Below are 19,158 nucleotides of genomic sequence, written 5' to 3' on the forward strand. Positions count from 1 at the left end.
AACAGGGAAACATAACTCGTAAGGATTTGTTTATAAAATCAAGCATATGTTTATACCATAACTCACAATGAATCATTTTCAATCAAATTTAAATAATAAACCAAATATAATCAGATCTAAAACTTTAGGGAAGAAAACTGCTACCACCGAAAACCCTCAAATACTTAAAAAACACACACACACACAAGCCATTTTAAAAAAAAAAAAAACCCAACTATAATATTAGAAGAACATAAACATAGATCCACCTAGAAATAAAAAAATAAAAAAATAAAAAAAAATAAAAAAAGAACACATATTTGTGATGAACAAAATCTTACCCAAAAGTCATGTCTTACCTAAAGAAGAGGATAGCTGAGCTGCGAGAGGCTAGGGTTTCGATGCAATAGAGAGAGAGATAGAGAGAGCTAAATCGATTGGTGGCTCAATCGGCTATCTCCGGAGACAAATAAACTCATATGGCATACATACTTGCATATATCCAAAAAAATCGACAACAAGAAACAACAAAGGTAACAAGTATCTTTAGATCAAACAACAAACAAAATCACTAACGGCATGATCTATACAAAACCCATTTGCAAAGGGAAGAGATCGAGAAACCGACAACACATGCTCATCCAAACCCACAAGCATAAAATCTCATTGACCCAAAAAATCGAGAAGACGATGGAGCGATGGAGAGTGATAATGAAGACAATGACACGAGCGATGAAAATTCAGACAGCAGAAGAAGCTAGGATTTCCGGGGGGGGGGGGGGATAGAGAGAGAGAGAGAGAGAGAGAGAGAGAGAGAGAGAGAGAGAGAGAGAGAGAGAGAGAGAGAGAGAGAGAAGAAGAAGACTTCGGCGTGAGAAATGAGAATGAGTAGAGTTTTTGCTAATTGCTGAATTGTGAAATGTATAGGTTCAAGAACTGGCGTCATTTTGATCCTATAAGAGATTTTTGAATTTCAAAAAACTCAAGTACCAGGTTTTAAATCTAGTACCCGGCTTAGATTTACTCGAGTTTTAGAACTACGGGTTTCAGTCTGGATCAAAATTTAGACCGAAATCCATAATCGGAAACCCGATTACTTGGATTCTAATTCAAATGAACAGTCCTAATGGGGATTGTGCGCCTAATTAGATTGGCCATGTGATTAATAGAAAGAGATGGCTCCTACCGTTCTGAGCAGTAGTGGACCCACCCATTACTTTCCGTTAATAAAAATTCTAATATTTCTATTAGAATATTTAAAATTCTGTATATATATTTAAATAAAATAATAAATATTATAAATTATATATTAGTGTGTAATCTTTAGATGATGAATAACAAGAAAAATGCTACTCTTACTTCTCAAACTTACCACTTGTTGTTACCACTCAAATTTTTTATTTTATTTTTATTTAGTAATTAAGGAAGTAAATCTTATAAATCAATTTATTATGGAAGACGTACTTGATTTGAAAATATAGTAAATTTAATACGTAAATAATTACTTATAAACAAAATATATTCTTATTCTCAACGGTGAATCGACGATCAATTCCCTTATGAAGAGTTGCAAGGCAAAGGAAACAAGAAAAAAAGGGCAGCATGCCGATTTTCCGCAGAGATGTACATATTTGTAAAGTTACACACAAAATCCTGTAAATAATTAGAGCATCACAATTTTTACAACAACAAATTTTTATGTGGTCAGCCTCTGCTTTCCTCCCATAGTCTTGAGTTTTTCAATGTCAAGATTTCATGTATGCAGGTTTTGAGTGTCTGTCCGTATCATAAAAGAATTGAGTGGAAAGAATGAGCTCAAGTGTGGAGAAACCAGAGAACCCCATTTATGAAACCACCCATGTCACCTTCCCTCTTCGTCCATGGTATAAACAGGTATCTGCCACGTCTTTGTGTTCTTCTTTGGGTCGTCAGTAAGGCTAAGATCTGTTTCATCTTCCTTATATGTTCCAATGAATGTTTTCGCACCCCGCATGATTAGCCTCTCGATCATGAACAACTGATAGTTGTTCTCAATCAACGGATCCAAGATCTGGCTATAGTTTGATGAATATGCCAATTTGTACCTAAAAACACGGATCACCAACAGTAAAGGTCAGCAGGTCTTCACATGACATATTGAATCCCCAAGACATCTGGTTTTGAGGCAAAAAGTACCACAAATTGACAATTTCTGACCACAAGTGAACGGAGGAATATGGCACGCAATATATTCCCCCCCCCCCCCCCCCCCCCCCCCCACAAAAAAAAAATAATAATAATAATAATTTCTATAACAAAAAGATAAACACGTATGGCCAAGTGAGATTTAAGTTTTAACTGAACCAGAAACGCTAAGAAAATTCCTACGTCGTAGAATACTATAGGATATCATTTGATGGAGAATGGTCACATTGATGACCACGTTGGAAAAACAGAAAACTCTAAGAAAAATTTATGATGAAAGATGCATGATATATGGCTTCTGGTACACGGACACAAGGTCGAAGGTTTATCTAGCAGAATGGTGCAGTAATGAAAATCTAGTCAATTTTCCTATGAAGGCAACACTGTGATCTAGTTTTCACTGCACCTTATATACTTCCAGATGGACTGCTGTAGCTCTCATATAATGGCATAGAAATTATTGGATGTGTTTGTAACTGAATATACAGTCTGCAACAAACACTTTTTGAGACCTCAACAGCATGAGAGGGGGCGATTGTGGGCTGTTTACCTTACAGAGAGAGGAGAAAAAAATCCAGGCGTCCTTTCATTTGAAGCAATAAAAATAGTTCTTCCAGGTGGAACCCATTTTGCAATCCTTTGAAGGATAAACTCAGGACGTGTATCCCTATCCAGATGGGGATGCAGAGTCCTATCAACTCCAAATCTGTCCTTCCTCGTCTTTATTTTGTCGCCACGACGAACATGGATGGCATCATAATCACCAAGGAGTGCCTTTATCTGTGAACACAAATTTGTCTTAGATCTAATATTGAAATGTGATTTTCAGATAAACCATCCTGAGACTCTCATAAGCCAAACAAAATTCAGTTACTATTGTCTCAGATTGATCCTTCTTTAAATATATTTGAGGAAAGCACAGATTTACTCCCCCCCCAAACCCACAAAAAATAAATTATTTCCTCTTCATTAAGCTCTTTAGATGGTAATATCAAACCAAATGCTGCAAAATACTTTGGCCCAAATATCATTTTTAAGGAACATAAGCCAAGCTGAAGAATCCATTTAAGTGGTACTTCAATTAATGTAAGAAGAATTCACCATTTAAGTACTAAGAGCCCTAGTAATACAATGTATGCAGTCATACTCATAATATAATAACTATTGAACGGCCCTTAAGAGGTTTCTTAAATTTCCAGTATATAATTGCCAAGTTCCATCATTACTCGAGACGATGACAATTTTTCCTTGACGGTTATCTAGAATTATGATCTGTTTCATCATTTGATAATGTTCAGTAAAAAGGCAAGACACACTACTTATCAAAAAGATAAAAAGGTGGGGCAAGACACACATCAAGGAATAACACAAAAGAGGTCATTGAAAAGGCAAGACACATATCGAGAATTAACATGATAGATCCAAGCTCCAACACTTCATACTGAAGACAGAGATTAGCAAATATCTAATAACATGAACTAAATTTTCAGTACATGTTCTGGATGGAATGATAGGCGTTGCTAAAAGTATAGAAATCAAAATTTTCAGATGTATCTCCAATCTGTTTTTAATAGGGTTAAGGCTTAAATAGTTGAAAGTTTGAGTGCTTGTTAAGTGGCAGAGACTGCACAAATTCAGTTATATTTCATCAAATTAGACACTGTAAAACTTTTTCATAATTTTTTTTCTATATGACCAATGAACCACGAAGAACAGAGATATTCATGTTTAGGGTACACATAGAACATACATTTCTTATAAGTAGAAGCAATAAAGAAAGAGCAGTGCTACATGTACTTATTTACAAAATTCATTTTGTCAGTTTTCTTTTGAATTTCAAATTTCATAATTTTCAACGTATCAATAACTTACACATGGAGAAGTAAGTTTTTATTAAGTACAATTAGCATTTTCCATAAAGAAAACAGCATCATGAAAACCATAACCACCAAGTGATCCAAGATTTTAAAAATCTTTCAGAAAAATGCACTATACCCCAAAATCATTTTCTATTGAGCAAATAGAAGGGAAAAAAAAATGAAATTTTAACAAAATCTCATACAACACAGACCTTGTCAGCTGCATCTCTTAATTTCTCTGCCACCATCGAAGGGAGAAAAGAATGTGGCAGCATTATAGCACTTTGGTTGTTTCGATCCTTGCACTCCATAAACCTGAAGAGCTAACGTTTTCAGAAACTCAAGTCCTTAACAAAATCCTAACTGGTCCATACAGAGTCACAAGGGATTAAGTGAACAGGTACACATGGCAAAGGCATTTCCTGATTGTCTTCTGAACTATTTAAAAGAATTACAACATATAAATCCAATTGAACAAGACCGAAGTTTTCAAACTATCACCAAGTACTGATATTTGATTGAAAAACAGAAATCAAACTGTATCTCTGATAATTCAATGGTCCTTGTAATCAAAATTAACTCACGTAAATCATAAAAATAGAGGCTCAATGAAATCCAGATCAAATGCAATGTTCAGTACTGGGACTGATACTCGAAAAGGAAAAGAAATCCCATCAAAGGGAAAACAAAAAAGGCAAAAGAAAGAAAGAAAGAATGGGTGGGGAAAAAAAGTCAATTTACCAGGAAAGAGGGCTTGCAGTTCGGTTTATGAGCAAGAGATTTGAGTAATGACTGTTCTCTTTAAGATCGGCATGACTAACTCCTTCCACATGGGCAATTCCCCTAGCTCCGAGCTTCATACTTGTACTGAGGACCAGATGCCATAGTTCTGAATTGTCTAAAATTACTGGTACAGTATCAGATATGAGGTCAATATCATACAAAGAATCCATGGCACATGAGCTGGCTGCCCACCTACCAAAAGAAAGAAGTAGGTTCAGATTGTTGACTAATTTAATCGCCTGATTGATGATAAAAACATTAAAATAGAAAAGAAAGTTAAGCTGCATCTATAAAACCTAACCTGGAAGGCATCTATTCCAGAACCGTCAAAATTCAAAGCAGAGGGATAAAACAAAAATTTTGAAATAGACATTTCAATAACAACATAGCACCTTTTTTTTTTTTGAAAAATAAATAAGTAACAACATAGCACCTTATTCTGAAAAGACCAACTGACATGAAAAGACTCAATGAACTCACCTTTCCTCTGAACTTGCATTATCAGAGTGATGCAGGATTCCTTTCTTATTATGTATTGGGTTGATACACATCCTAGAAGGCATGACAAACGTTCTGCAACAAGAAAGAGAAGTCAAAGACTATATAATGACATAAAGAATTGTACATCAGAAAATCGAAATCTTGAGTTAGTAATGATTTCCAGAGGAAATGAATCAGTTCGAGCATTCCATATCATTGCAAATACAAAGTCGGAGAAAACTTTCAAAAAATCATAATAACAACTTGGATAATATACAATGCCATTTATAGAACCCTCAACACTATCAAATTCCAGGAACGATAATCTCGGACTGACCATGTTCTAACAAACGATATAGAACCCAAACTTTGGAAAACCAGGAAAGACCAAGTCTGCAACCACATGAAATTCAATCCGGATGGATAAGATAATTGATCTACCAAATACAATCGACTCAGTTCAAATCCTATTCTGAACCCATCAAACCAACACGAATAAAAAAGGCTCACAAGAATTTATCATCTCTTTGGCTTCCGAAACACGACTTTCCGTAATTTAACCGAACACCCTAAAGATGAATGAAAAACTAGCGAAAATTATGTTTTCCCAAATCCCAATAATGCTTGTGAATTGTATATTTTCCAACATCTGTCTCAGCAACCAAATATCTTTATTTTCATAAACTCCAAAGCCAGCAACAAACACAAATCAAAGACAAATCCAAGTACCCAGCACTCGTGTATATATATACCTCTGGAGAAACATGGCTTCCTCGAGGGCACACCTGAGGCTGGACTCCTGGTGGCCCAGACCCTCACAGGAGTCGCAGTGCTTTCCGGGGCAGTCGATTCTGTCACCCCAGTACAAGTACTTCTCGTGGCCCGTGAGGATTCTTTTCCGTGGGGTCCAATTATTGGGTTTGAGAACGATTTCCAGGGTTCTGAAGGAAGGCAGTGACAAACCATTAGTGGAAATGAGGGAAGGAAGAAGGAACAAGAGCGCAATGGCGAGAACGAGCAAGAGTATTGCGGATCTCAGTTTTGGTTTGGTCTTTGGGGTTCTGTGGAATGCCATTGGAGTTGCAGAGAGGAAGGAAGGAAGCAAGGGTTAACTGAGAATCTTGGTTTAGTGGTCTAACCACCTAGATCTTGCTATAACAGCTTACGGTCAATCTGATGTGCCTGCATTTTTACTCAAAATATTTTTAAATTTTTTATTTTAAATCAATTTAGTAATGTTAAATAAATCCTTGATGCTCCTAAGTCCAAACCATATCACGTGGAATCCATCCTTCCGTTCCTGGGAATTTCCTCCTGTTTCACCGTTCCTTTTGCCACCATTTTCATTACTTACCAAGAAAAACATACCACGAGGAACCAAACAGATTTCTTTGATAAAAATAACAATGTTTCCTTTTTGCGCATTTACATTTATCAGTTCCAAATATTCATCACAATCCCAAAGTTGAAGATAAATTCTGTTTGATATATTAAGGATGATCTTGCTTCCCAAAATATTTAATGAATCTGCTTAAAATGGGGACTTTATTGGTCCAAAAGTGTGAAGTTCACAGGTTAGTGATCTTCTTCCCCCCCTCAAAAGCAAATTGTGTCAGTTTTCACCATTATGGATGGTGTTTGGAGGTATTTCTTTTCTCTTTCAGCTCGTATTAGAGTTGGGATTCAGAACTGATTATAATACAACTCATAAAGAAAAATGGAATTTCCTTGACAGTTCCAATTCATTTCATTGCTTCAGGCTTTCAGCCAATTTGTAACGAGGTTCTTTCATTTGTCTTCAGATTTATCAGATTTATAGCCGAAAGCCATAAGGATACATAAGCAATGTTTTCTTCTTTTTCTGGTGGTACACAAGGGATATCAATTCAGCTGCTGCGATCACCAAAGCGACATGATTCATCTAAAGGTTGCAAGTAAACCACATAAATAATTTATTAGGAGAATAAGTGGAGGGTAAACGGGGAGCAACACTAATGACAAAAAAAAAAAAAAAAAAAAACTCATCTCAGTCTTGAGCAGTCTGCTAAAATCCTACTTACACTCTTGAATCTACCCTCATCTGTACAATTCTCTAAATTTCAACAGCAACATTCATTATAAAAATAATAATATTAATGATAATAATAAAAAAGCCTTGTATAAGGTGAAAAATGAAAAATGATATGAGATCATGCTGCCTATGGTTGTTCACCAGCAACAGCTGCTATACTTCATGATTTGCAGCATCCCGCCACTCGAGAAAGACAGCATGGCCCATAAGGAAGCTTTTCCAATTCCAGATAGTCCCTTCCGACATTTCAGGATGACAAAAGTGAGAAGGATGAGAGAAATTACTTGTGTAGCCTGGTTCAAATTCAAGCCTTTGGAAACGAGCGGGACGAAACACCGTGGAGAAGTCTGACAAACCCCAAGAAACTAAGTTTCCCATCTGCGTGTCTAATCCAGTCCTGGAGAACCACGTGAACGGGTACCGATGGGCTAAGTCCAAGTTCCTGGGGAAAAGCCAGAACAATTTGAGTGATGTAATTGCAATTTCATTAAAATTGAATTGGCTGCTGAGAAGTTAACTGTCTGAATGAAAACAAGGGATTATCGAGTATAGAAGTAGAAATTGATAAACGATTGTATACAATTCAATAAAACCTTGGCATACTTATACATAGAATTTAAGTGATGCTAGCATGAGAGAGAGAGAGAGAGAGAGAGAGAGAGAGAGAGTACAGAGGCAAGCTCTTCTATCATAATTGGTCTGTTCCCATCCTTCTCAAACAGCTCATATGCACGCCTTGCATGTTGTTCCCAGCTCTCCATTCCTTCCAGCTGATGCACACTTATGGCAGCCGCACAAAATTCTTCAAAGTCCAGTTTTCTATATTGAATAGAACTAACCTGCAACATGCACCCACACACAATCAGCTGCTACCCTTATCATTATGTTTTTCAATCGATTTGTTTAGTATGGTATTCAGCTATAACAAACATAATTATGAATTTTGGCAGCATTACCATGTTGGCATAATCTAGGGCCCGTGAATCCTTCATTGCATCGGTGGAGTTCTTCATTGCACCCTGCTAAATCCACCTATCTTTATAATGCTTCCAGCGGATATTAAAATAGGAAGCGAGGAGGTTAGAAAGAAGTGCTGACCGTCTTAAAGTTTGGCATGGAGATAAATCCACTTTTGTTGGGCCCTATTAGTGTGAATTGCTCCTGCAGATAAGCTAGCTGCGCTGCAGTTAATGTCTTTGCAAGAGCCTGTCAGAATGGCAAAAATTTACAGATTACTGCCTAAAAGTATTCAATATCCAAATTAAGAACATTGCACATACATTAAGATAACTTAGCAGGTGGTACGGGGGGTTGTTGGCTGTATTGCTCAGAAATTAATTGGTTAGGATGGCAGTTATGTTTTAGGTGGTCCTGGCCAGTCTTAAAATAAATTTGTTAGGTCTATCCATTCAATGATATATACTTTTTTATTCTGATGAACCTTATAAGCTTAAAGCATATAAGATAAACAGGCTGGCAAGCTCATTCTAGGTCAACCCTGACAAACCAGCAAGTGAAGTTTGGGTCTCTTGAGCAGATTAGAGAGCTGCTGGTTGGGTAATTTTGGAACCGAGCCAAAATGGTAATTTTGGAACCGAGCCAAAATCTGATTTACTATCAAAACTATGATATAATCAGGCCGGCTAAGGAGACTTTCCAAGATGGCCTAACCTCAACAAAATCATATGGTGAATGAGTTAGATTTCAATCAGGATATAAAACTGATACACGTACTAAAACTTTTAAAATCAGGATATAAAACTGATACACGTACTAAAACTTTTAATTTTAATAGTTTCAGAATAGCTTATAATACAGGCTGGTGCGTTCATTTTAATCAGCCACAAATACCAGTACTTAAGGTCTTGTCTTCTTGGACCTCTTATAATAGTCTGCCTTCTTTTTATGGGCTTTTTTTTTCATGGGCACAATAGGTTGCCTTCACCTGGAAGCTATTGACAAAACAAAAAGAGAACTGTAAAGCATGCTAATCACACGACCAAAACCACTACATTGCTAGATTGCAAAGAATTTTCCACAGGTGAATTTAAGACATACAATGCCAGGAAAAAATCATTGGACCAAAAAAAAGAATGATAAATGAAAAGAGCAAAAAACAATAATCAACTCTATAAGATTACATACCCCCAATGCTGATTTGCGTAGAGAAGATGAGCATACATAAGCTTTAACAAGCTTGTACACTATCATATCCAATGGTATCTTGACATCATGTTGATCGGCCAGCCATGGATGACCTAGATAAAAATGTGGGCAGAGAAACAGAACTTTACAAGAAGACCATGGAATTGAGGACTGTGAAAGAAGTACGCTCAAGATAACTGCCTCCCATGGCCTTTGTGACCTTTTTTCTTTAACCAGGGAAAATTTTGAACCGGAAAATATGAAGGCAACTTTCCAATATGGTTTTATTTTACATATACCAGTGGTAGAATCAGGTACTTTAAACAAATAACTCTCAAATGCACTTTTTTCCAAGACTTGTGCAAATATATTAAACTCAAATTCTAACAAGTAGACTGAAGTTTTCTTCTTATTTGAGTTTAAAACCCAGGAGAAATTCACTGTAATGATTGTTAACCTCAGGATCAACAGAAAGCATTGGATTGGAGGTTATTTGAGTTCTACACTAGAACCTAATTATAAGACAATAAAGAGCATAAAATTTAAGAGAAAAGCACAAAAATATCATGTAAGTAAATATTTGGTAATAAGGCAGCCAGTATAGTTGATCTGAGCTCCCTGCTGGAGTTACAAGCACACACTCCTTTTCAAATGAGCGCCCCTGGGAATCTTTTTCTTTGATGGTAGGAGGGCAGTGACACCAACATTCTAACATATGTGATTTTACCCTTACATCTATCCCATTTCATTTGTTTGCATGCATGTGTCAGTTTTATTTCCATCACAAATGCAGCGATGTATGTGATTAATTCTAGCACTGCAATCCCATGGAGGATAAAAAAATCATGATAGCAAATTAGATAGCTTCAGTAACTCACTTAGAGCCTGTGCGGCAGTTAATCTCTTACGATAATCCTTGTTCAACAGCCTCTTCACAAAGTCTATTGCATCAGAAGACAAAGAAGGCCAGGGGGCTTCATCAAAGCTTGGATCTGCCTTGAGCACAGCTCGAAAGATGCCAGATTCTGTCCGGGCCCAAAAGGGCCGGCTTCCACATAAAAGAATATAAGCAATTACCCCAATACTCCACATGTCAGCTTCTGTCCCATACGATCTATGTAAAACTTCAGGAGCCACATAATAAGCACTTCCTACAATGTCGTTCAACCTTTCATCTGCATAAAACTCTAATTGTCGGACCACAACTCACTTTTTTAAATGTAATCAGAGAGATAAATCTCAAGTACTAGTCCTGACCTGGCTTTACATAGTCGGAGAGTCCAAAGTCAATGGCTTTAAGCGGAGAATTTTCATCTTTAGAAGTATAAAGGAAATTCTGAAGTCGAGAAAAACACATTCAGAAACAAGGATACAGGATAATGAAATGCACAAAATGAAAATCCACCTATAACATAAAGAATGAATGATGATTCCAAAGAAACAAATGAAGAGCAAAAACAATCATCCAACAGCAATGCTGGAACTAAAGAAATTGTTCAGTGCTATAGTCAAGGTGTGTCACTATGTTCAGTGACATATAAGACAAAATATGAAACCAAGGAGTTTAAGCATATGATGCAGAGAAAACTCCCAAAAGGATCTCTCGCCCTCCCTCCTTGTTTTGCTTCTTTTTCATTTTAGTGTCTAAATGACTCCTGGAGGAGGAAATATTATCAGGAGGTTTTTTAACGACTGAATCACCCAAAAATTAATACTCAATCTTTTTATCAATTACCTCTGGCTTGAGGTCACGGTGAACCACACCTTGGAGGTGACAGTAGGCAACTACACTTAAAATCTGAACCATAACCACTTTTGCATCATCTTCTGAGTATTTTCCACCCCTAGTCAACACAAATTAAATTTAGCTGATCAAAATTTCATAAACCAGGCAGAGATGGCATATATTTTTCCCACTTCATGTTATAAATGGGGAAAAAAGCATGTAGAATATGGGTACCTTGAAAGTATCCTATCTAACAGTTCACCTCCTTTGCACAACCTGAAGAACATAACATATAAAAGAAAATGATTGGCTTGAGAATTTCAAAGTTCAATTGTAGCTTTCATCAAGCAATATGAGAACTAAAAATAATTATTCAATTCATATCAATATTTCAGGAGTAAATGGTATGCTAAAATGTATAACAGGAAAGCTGAAAGAACAACATGCTAATAAGTATGCATCCCCAGAAATCCTGATTTATCTGATGAATATCATAAAACACAAAGGTCAAACCTTTCAAGTATCAGACTAATTATTCCACCAATACATTACTAACTCGTAGAAAGCATCTGCAAACCGATTGTATTGATGACTCAGCCTTGTTAAATCAATTTACTACTACATATAACTTGCTAAATTTGGCATCTGTATCCCAATAGTTTGGTTGATGACCAGAAGGCACATTAACGAGTTGAATTATTTACATGGCACTTATCCTATGTACAGTTGTCAAAGATGGTGCAAAACAGTCAAATAAATTCTTTCAAGACCTGGAAAAGGAAATTACAAGCTGCTATCAACCCTTCCATTTTATCAGGCCAACAAAGGAATTGTAACACAATAATATTTATTATAAGAAAATATTGAAGCTTTCTAAACTTACTCCATCACTACATAAACATTGTCTTCATCTTCATAGGCATCATAGAACTGAACAAGGTTCTTATGTCCTGTTAGTGCCCGTAATATCTTCACTTCTCTTCGTACATCCTCTATAGCGATTGCTGTGGTCATCTGCCAAAATACCATCCTTTTCATGATTACGCAACAATCATTCATTTGTTCCCATGGTCCATAGCCAAGTGGACAATAACAATTATCAATAATTTCTATCCTTGCACTTTTTTTTTTTTTTTTGGGGGGGGGGGGGGGGGGGGGGGGGGGGGGAATAATTTGGGGAGGGGGGTCGTACCCAAGACCTCCATTTTGGAGACTTGGGTGTTATGCCATCAGGCCATAGGCCTTTGACAAACGAGGGGTGCAACATGAAGACTTCCGAGGAGGTCATCCATCCTAGTACTACTCTCAAAATTTTGGGATTGCGGGGATATCCTTGCACTTCTGTCTCATATTGAGCTAGTGATATGGGTCCTTTAAAGGTACTTTTCCAGTGTGGAAGTGAACTTACCAATCATAGAGAAAATTATTAATAATTTTGCATGGGAGAATTAGCTAAACGTCACAATGATACTGTGTGACAATAAAGGACAACTTTTCATAATGTTTACCCAAAACAAACAACATGTCTAATGGTCTTCAACAAACAGAAAGCATCGAGCTCCATCATATTTGTATCAACAGTCAATCACTTTCAAATCAAGCATATAAACATAAATGGTTATGATCACTACAAAATTCAAGTGTAAAATCTTTATAAATTTAAACACTGGTTTTGAGACACCTAGTATGATAGCATGCACTGACGTATGCAAAGTTAACAAGGTTCCCCTTTTATTTCACCAGAAGAACTAAAACAACCTATAGAAGCCATTTGTATAACGAACTAAGAACATTCCCAGCGGGAGATTAATCTCAAATAATCCTCAACAAACTTCTTACCCAGATAAACATAAGAAACCCAAACTTAAAAGGAATTCCCTAATGACATTCATTTTAACATATCTACTTAAACAAATGTACAGAGTCATAAAGAGTGATCAAACGAGAACGGAGTGATAAAAACCAGACCTTTGATTTCGGAATGACCTTGACAGCCATATCCTGCCCCTTTAAGCTCCCTTTCTTAGCCGTAGCCGAGCAAGTATAACCGAAATGGCCGCGCCCCACCTCTTCTCCAAGCTCATAATGAGCCACAAACTGCTTCGAGAATCCGAAATTCTTATCCAGCCCAATATCACACTCGTTTCCTTCCGGGATTGAGGCCTCATTTGGCTTAACCGAGCCGTGCCTACGGGCGAGCAATGCCCGAATGTGCTTTGCCGGGGAAGGAGGCGGAAATGGGCGCTTAAAAATGCGCAAAGGAGTTGAACTAACGCTCGAATTGGCGGGGGAACTCTTGAAGAGACTGGGCAGGGGACTTGGACTGTAGAATGGGAAGTTTGAGGGCTTAACAGTCTGAGAATGCGGCACTGGCTCGTTCTCTCCGGGAATTACTGAGTTCTCGGGTTTGGTTTGTGGGTGGTCAATGGGTTTCCCATGACAGAGTCCCATGGAATCAGAATCCCAGGTAAATAAAGAACGAAAATTGCCGAGAAATCGACAAAAGTTTAATGTTTGTGACCGGGAAACGAACTGTAGAAAGTAATGAAATCTAAAGCAGTAGTGGAAGTCTGGGAAACGAAATTCAGAAATTTGAAGCTCAAAAAATTGGTAGAGAAATTTATATTCGAGCTAGAGGATATGATCATACGACCCAGAAAGGATCAGCACGTGAATTTCCAGAAACCCAAATTCTAGAGGGAAAAAGAGAAACCCAGGAAGGGAAATTAATAAGAAAAGCACTTAACTGTTTCGACTAAAACAAACAAATCAATGCAAGAGAGGAAACACCATGAAGACTCACCAAAACAAGAAGTTATAGCTGAAGCAGAGGAGGAAATGATGGTAGAAAACCAAACCAAAAAAATCCAGTAAAAAATTCTCTGAGAGAGAGAGAGAGAGAAGTGAGCAGGGATGCTTAACAGAGGCAGCAAGGAAAGAAGAAAAAGAACAAACCCCCAAACCTCCTTTTTCTCTCTCTATGTAAGCTATTTTATGTTTTTCCTTTTCTTTTTTCTTGCTCCTGGTTTTGTTTGTGGAAAATATCAACTTTATTAGAGGCTAAATGAGCCTGTTCTTCCCTGCTAATAATGGAACTATGGAAGTGGGGTTGCCTTTGGATCCTTCCAGCCTGTCCTTATTGATCCCAATAAAAACTAAAGAAAAAAAGGATAGATGTATTTGCATTTCCATTATTTGCTACCATTGTAAGAAGTCGAGAAACTGAGCCAACCTTGTCTCTGTGTATCTTTGAGCTTTGACCAGCTTTCGTTGGGCTTTGAAAGCTTCTGTCTTTATAATTGTTTTATTATTATATTCTTCTTCTCTTTCTTCTTTTTTTTGGGTTTTCATAGGGCAATCTTTTCTACAAAAACCCAATTATCTCCTACACTTTTACTTCAATAATTATTGAGCAGTAATTATAGACAGTGTAATTGGAGGTAGGTACCATGTAATAATAGGTAACCCTTTTCTTTTCTAGGCATAGAGATGGAGGTGTCGTTCCTTGTTGAACTTCTGCTTTTTAGGCCTACACATGGAAATCTAGCTAATCGGCGACGTACTCATGTGCCCTTAATTTGTAGGGTATGATCCCATTCATTTCTGTGGGCTTTTGCACAAAAGTGGTTGCATCTACTTTCGTGTTCCAAAATAAAGAGTCAGGTGTCATTGACAAGCATTGAAAGTATAGCTTTATTCCTAATCTCAGTGGTAACACACTCCCACCAATCGGATTAATGCCACTTGATTTGATTAATATGGTTTTGATGATAAAAAAACAAACTTTTCTATACATAATATGTATGCATTCTGTACTAATTCAAAACAAAAGAGCATGTAATCATGTCTATGACTACCAATGACCTGTGCATGCATGCATGCCTGCTGCAGTTTTAGTTCATTCGGATCAGAACTGTTGATAGTTGAACGAAATATGTCTCTTTATTTAATAACCAATCTCTTGGGTTTGTGGTGGGCTGTGTCTCGTGTTTGTTCTCATACATTGCCTTGAAAACATAGAAATCTCTCTCATTTCTCTTGTCGTTTTCTTCACAAAACATTTTAAGTTTTGGGTATGTCAATATGCGTACGCACTACGTTAGTTTGTTCTTGAAAGGAAACAGCATTGTTGAGTTTATTCATCCATTCTAATGTGACGCTATTGGACAATGCACAACTATTCTTATAAAGATAGTATTTTTGTGAATTCTATCGCGACTAAGTGCGACAAAGAATAAAGAAAAATTTATGAAGAAGAGTTCTGTTATATATAATCACATTTATATATTTATTGTATACTCTACTTATATGATTGACTAAATCAATTATTTTATATTAAAAAAATAAAAATTTTATATGCAGTTAATTTTTCGTATTCTTTGCGCACTATATTAATGTGATTGATTGCATCATTTTTTTAATATAAAATAACTGATTTGGTCAATCATATCAATAAAGTGTTTAAAGAGTACACAAAAATGACTGTATGTAATATAACTCTTAAAAAAAAATGATGATGTCAATCACATTAATAAAATACATAAGAAATATGTAAAAGTGACTGCATATAATATTTTTGTATAAAGAACAGGACATGCATGCAACCTTTCTTCTTAAGTTAAAGATAGGAGAATTGGAGGCCAGTTTTAAGAATGTGGGTAATTTAAAATGACAAATTCCTTATATGGGTAATAATTATGCCGGAATTTAATCAAACTCATGTCAATGATTAACGTTTGCTTAGAAAAACCAAAAAAATATAAAATTATAAAGAAAACTACATGAATTATTATATATGCCTTCGAATCCCCACCTTTTTTCATTTGCATCCTAAATTACCATCATCATCAAATCAATGAAAAATAAAAAGACATGACTAACTTAATGGTCAGATATTAATCATGTCAAAGAGATAAAATTTTCAAAATTCGATAATTACCATAAGATGTTAGTTATAATTAGTTAGTTTATTAAAAAAAAAAAAAAAAGAGGTGGTATTTTGAAATTAATGGATGGAGATTGGAAGTTAGTCTGGAATATTAATAGATGGAGATTGGAAATTAATATCAACTTAATTGAGAATACTTTGTTATTTCAATTCTGACAGAGATGGATGGTATAGTATAATCCGATTCATATATATATATAATATGTTGAATCGTGATTAATTGCTCAATTATCTCGGTGAAATTATCATTTATTTCAAAAGTTTAAATTGATAGAAAGATGTAAATTTTATTATTTATTTTATATCTTAATATTTCATCTCACTTGTGGGTTAGACTTTTTTTTAATAAATAAATCTAATAAATAAAATATTTAATTAAATAAAATCGATAAAATGTAGAATTAGAGTTCGCATTAATCTTTTAGGACAAGATGTAATTTTACAGTCTTTTGAATGGCCATGCTCGTGACAAAGGAGCTTGTCATTTCAGTTGGGACTTTCGAGTTTCTACAATATTTGAATCATCTGGTTTGACTATGCTTACACGAAAGAAAACTGAAGGAGGGAAAAAAAGTGAAAAAGAAAGAAGAAACATTTGGTCGTGATTTTTCCAATCACCCCATCCCCAACCAAGAGAATCCTCTCTCTCTCTCTCTCGCTGAGCTTGCTTTTATTTATCTTTCTTTTTTGTGTGACCTCTTTAATCTTTATTGTAGAGGCATGCATACAGCTGTGACTTTTCAATCCTAAATATTCTTTGAATGCTTCTCATCCGCAAACCATGGCTTCAACAGGAGTTTTAGGCAATCAACATGTGATTATTTATACCTTAGCTACCACTTTCCGATCTTTATGCAATTTAATTAATTGATTGTAGAGTGTAACTCAAGCATCTATAGCAAATGCTTCCAATCTTTCACCACTCCATTGTTGCAGCCTTTATTTACAAACTTATTTCCTGAATTTTATTTTGTTTTAAAAAGGGGGTCAGACTCTCTGTACATAAGATCAATATGAAATGGATTTGGTAAGCTCTTTTTCAGTCCACTATATGCAGATGATGCCCTAAATTTAGGGAAAGCTAAAACAAGGACTACAATGATGCTACTTTATTGCAGAGTGGAACTTTGTGCAATAGCAAGTAATGAAAAGAAGAAAGAAAAAAAGTAAAAAAATTCTCATTCCCTGATACCCTCCTCTCCACCCCTTCTTTTTTTCCATGGAATAAAGCTATTAGACAATGAAGGTTTGTGTGTTCTTCTTCCACTATAGACATTAGAGAGAGAGAAAGAGAGACAGAGACACAGACAACAGAGACAGAGAGAGTTGGTGTGGATTGAAAATTGCATATGAACATGCAAGAACATGGGTTACAGATGTTTCCAAGCAAGCCACTGTGTCTGTGTGGCAATGCCTTGACTAAGAAGACACTTGTGGTAGCTAGCTAGCCATCTATGTCAAATATGTTTGTTAAAACCCAGTTGATAAGGAGAATCCAATGGCAATTCAGTCACTAATCACCATAATTATCTACTTCTGCCCCCAATATCTTCCCAAATTTTTAATGGATCCCAATATTTTTAGAAACAGTAATGCCTCGATCAGAAATATCATCATCATTATGTGCATAATCATAATTCTTTTGCCCCCACTTTTCCTCTCCATTATGATTTTTGCTCGGAGACCCAACAAAACCCAGTTTCCATTTTGTCAAAAATGCTCTGAGTCTGACCAGAGGGAAGGAAGGAAAATGAAAGGGACAGACATACATTATTCAAGCTTCTTTGATCATTGGATCTGCCACAACTCACAATTAGAGAAACTATGCAGTGTATGTTGTTTGTGTTTTTTTTTTTTTTTTTTTTTTTTTTTAATCTTTTTAGGTGGGAACAATCATCAGTGACACGTGTCAAGCATCGGTAAGGTTGCTTATCTGACAATTCCTTGTTCAAAAGATTATGCTTTGTTGGATGGACTTTCATGGGGATTAGAGATTCTATAACAGTACTCCCCAAAATGCAACTTTGTCGTTCACTTGTTTAATTCTATTACTATTATTCCCCCAACTACCTTTCTTTCAAATTCTTTGGACATTTTTTAATCATAGATAACTGTTATATTTTTTTGGGTAAATACTTTTATTATAAAAAGCTGTTATTTTATCAGTACTTTTGTTGGGTCCTGAAGATTACAACAATTCAAAAGAAAACAAAGAGAGTTGGTACAAAGGCAGCAAGAAACTCCAACACAAATAAGACAAACTACATTTGCTTTGTTACATTTTTTTTAGTAAGAATAATATTGTATATAGTTGTAAAGTATGTAAGTACCGTGTATTTTTTTTTTAAATATGAGGTTTATTATTAAAAAATTAATTTTTTTTTATATAGATCTCATATTTATTCACATTTTTCAAAATGATTGTACGACACTTACGTACTTACGACTACAACTATTATTTCTCTTTGAGTAATGATATTATATATATTTATAATTTTTTTAAAATTTTGTGTAAATAAAATACCATGATATAAAATTGAACTGAAAATAAATAAGAAGTTCAATTAGGAAAAATAATTGATTTACAAAAATATTTTAAAAAATATAAAAAACTGGTAAGTGAAATAAACTTATATTTTTATATTAAATAAAAACATATTTAATGATGTAGTATTGATTCTGGATTAATAATGAGCTAAATGTTTCTGCAGAATATTGTTGGTGGAGAAGTAAAAATTATTGGCTAGATGGATGGCATTTGCAATCGTGGGGAGCCTGCTTAACTTGGGCCTTAGTGTAGGTGCACCACCTTCTCATGCTACCAGCAGAGATTGGGCCCCGCATCTATTAGGCAACACCTCTGGCCCACATATATGGGCTGTGCAGAAGAAGACAATCGCGAGGGCCCCTTGTGTATGCACATCGACTGTCTCACTCGTCAAGGAATTCTTAACCCCAATTGCATGCACACGTTGGAATGGGC

General features: G+C 35.8%; 2 protein-coding genes across 2 annotated transcripts; both read right to left on the reverse strand.

The window, feature by feature from the left end:
- Positions 1 to 1,480: 1,480 nt before the first annotated feature.
- LOC122278973 lies at positions 1,481 to 6,484 on the reverse strand. Its single transcript, XM_043089199.1, has 6 exons — positions 6,038 to 6,484; positions 5,286 to 5,378; positions 4,764 to 4,997; positions 4,235 to 4,337; positions 2,714 to 2,943; positions 1,481 to 2,063 (listed from the first exon to the last, which is right to left on the reverse strand). The coding sequence occupies exons 1-6, from the start codon at positions 6,358 to 6,360 to the stop codon at positions 1,841 to 1,843; spliced, it is 1,206 nt and encodes a 401-aa protein (XP_042945133.1). The 5' UTR covers positions 6,361 to 6,484; the 3' UTR covers positions 1,481 to 1,840.
- Positions 6,485 to 7,213: 729 nt separating this feature from the next.
- LOC122278972 (CDPK-related kinase 7-like) lies at positions 7,214 to 14,338 on the reverse strand. Its single transcript, XM_043089198.1, has 11 exons — positions 13,196 to 14,338; positions 12,111 to 12,241; positions 11,462 to 11,503; positions 11,237 to 11,345; positions 10,759 to 10,837; positions 10,380 to 10,676; positions 9,502 to 9,614; positions 8,455 to 8,562; positions 8,313 to 8,375; positions 8,028 to 8,195; positions 7,214 to 7,798 (listed from the first exon to the last, which is right to left on the reverse strand). Exons 1-11 carry the CDS (start codon positions 13,676 to 13,678, stop codon positions 7,661 to 7,663), a joined length of 1,731 nt encoding a protein of 576 aa, XP_042945132.1. The 5' UTR covers positions 13,679 to 14,338; the 3' UTR covers positions 7,214 to 7,660.
- Between the last annotated feature and the right edge of the window lie 4,820 nt (positions 14,339 to 19,158).

Source organism: Carya illinoinensis, chromosome 10 (genome assembly GCF_018687715.1).
Source record: "Carya illinoinensis cultivar Pawnee chromosome 10, C.illinoinensisPawnee_v1, whole genome shotgun sequence".
In the NCBI taxonomy this organism is placed as follows: domain Eukaryota; kingdom Viridiplantae; phylum Streptophyta; class Magnoliopsida; order Fagales; family Juglandaceae; genus Carya; species Carya illinoinensis.

Coding starts and splice junctions, on each gene's coding strand:
- LOC122278973 (XM_043089199.1), bottom strand. CDS start 6,360: ATGGCATTCCACAGAACCCCAAAGACCAAACCAAAACTGAGATCCGCA. Junction 5,379..6,037: donor GAAGCCATGTTTCTCCAGAG/GTATATATATAC, acceptor TTCTTGTTGCAG/AACGTTTGTCATGCCTTCTA. Junction 2,944..4,234: donor TAAGAGATGCAGCTGACAAG/GTCTGTGTTGTA, acceptor TTGTGTTCACAG/ATAAAGGCACTCCTTGGTGA.
- LOC122278972 (XM_043089198.1), bottom strand. CDS start 13,678: ATGGGACTCTGTCATGGGAAACCCATTGACCACCCACAAACCAAACCC. Junction 11,504..12,110: donor AATGTTTATGTAGTGATGGA/GTAAGTTTAGAA, acceptor TATGTTCTTCAG/GTTGTGCAAAGGAGGTGAAC. Junction 8,376..8,454: donor CCATGCCAAACTTTAAGACG/GTCAGCACTTCT, acceptor TGGATTTAGCAG/GGTGCAATGAAGAACTCCAC.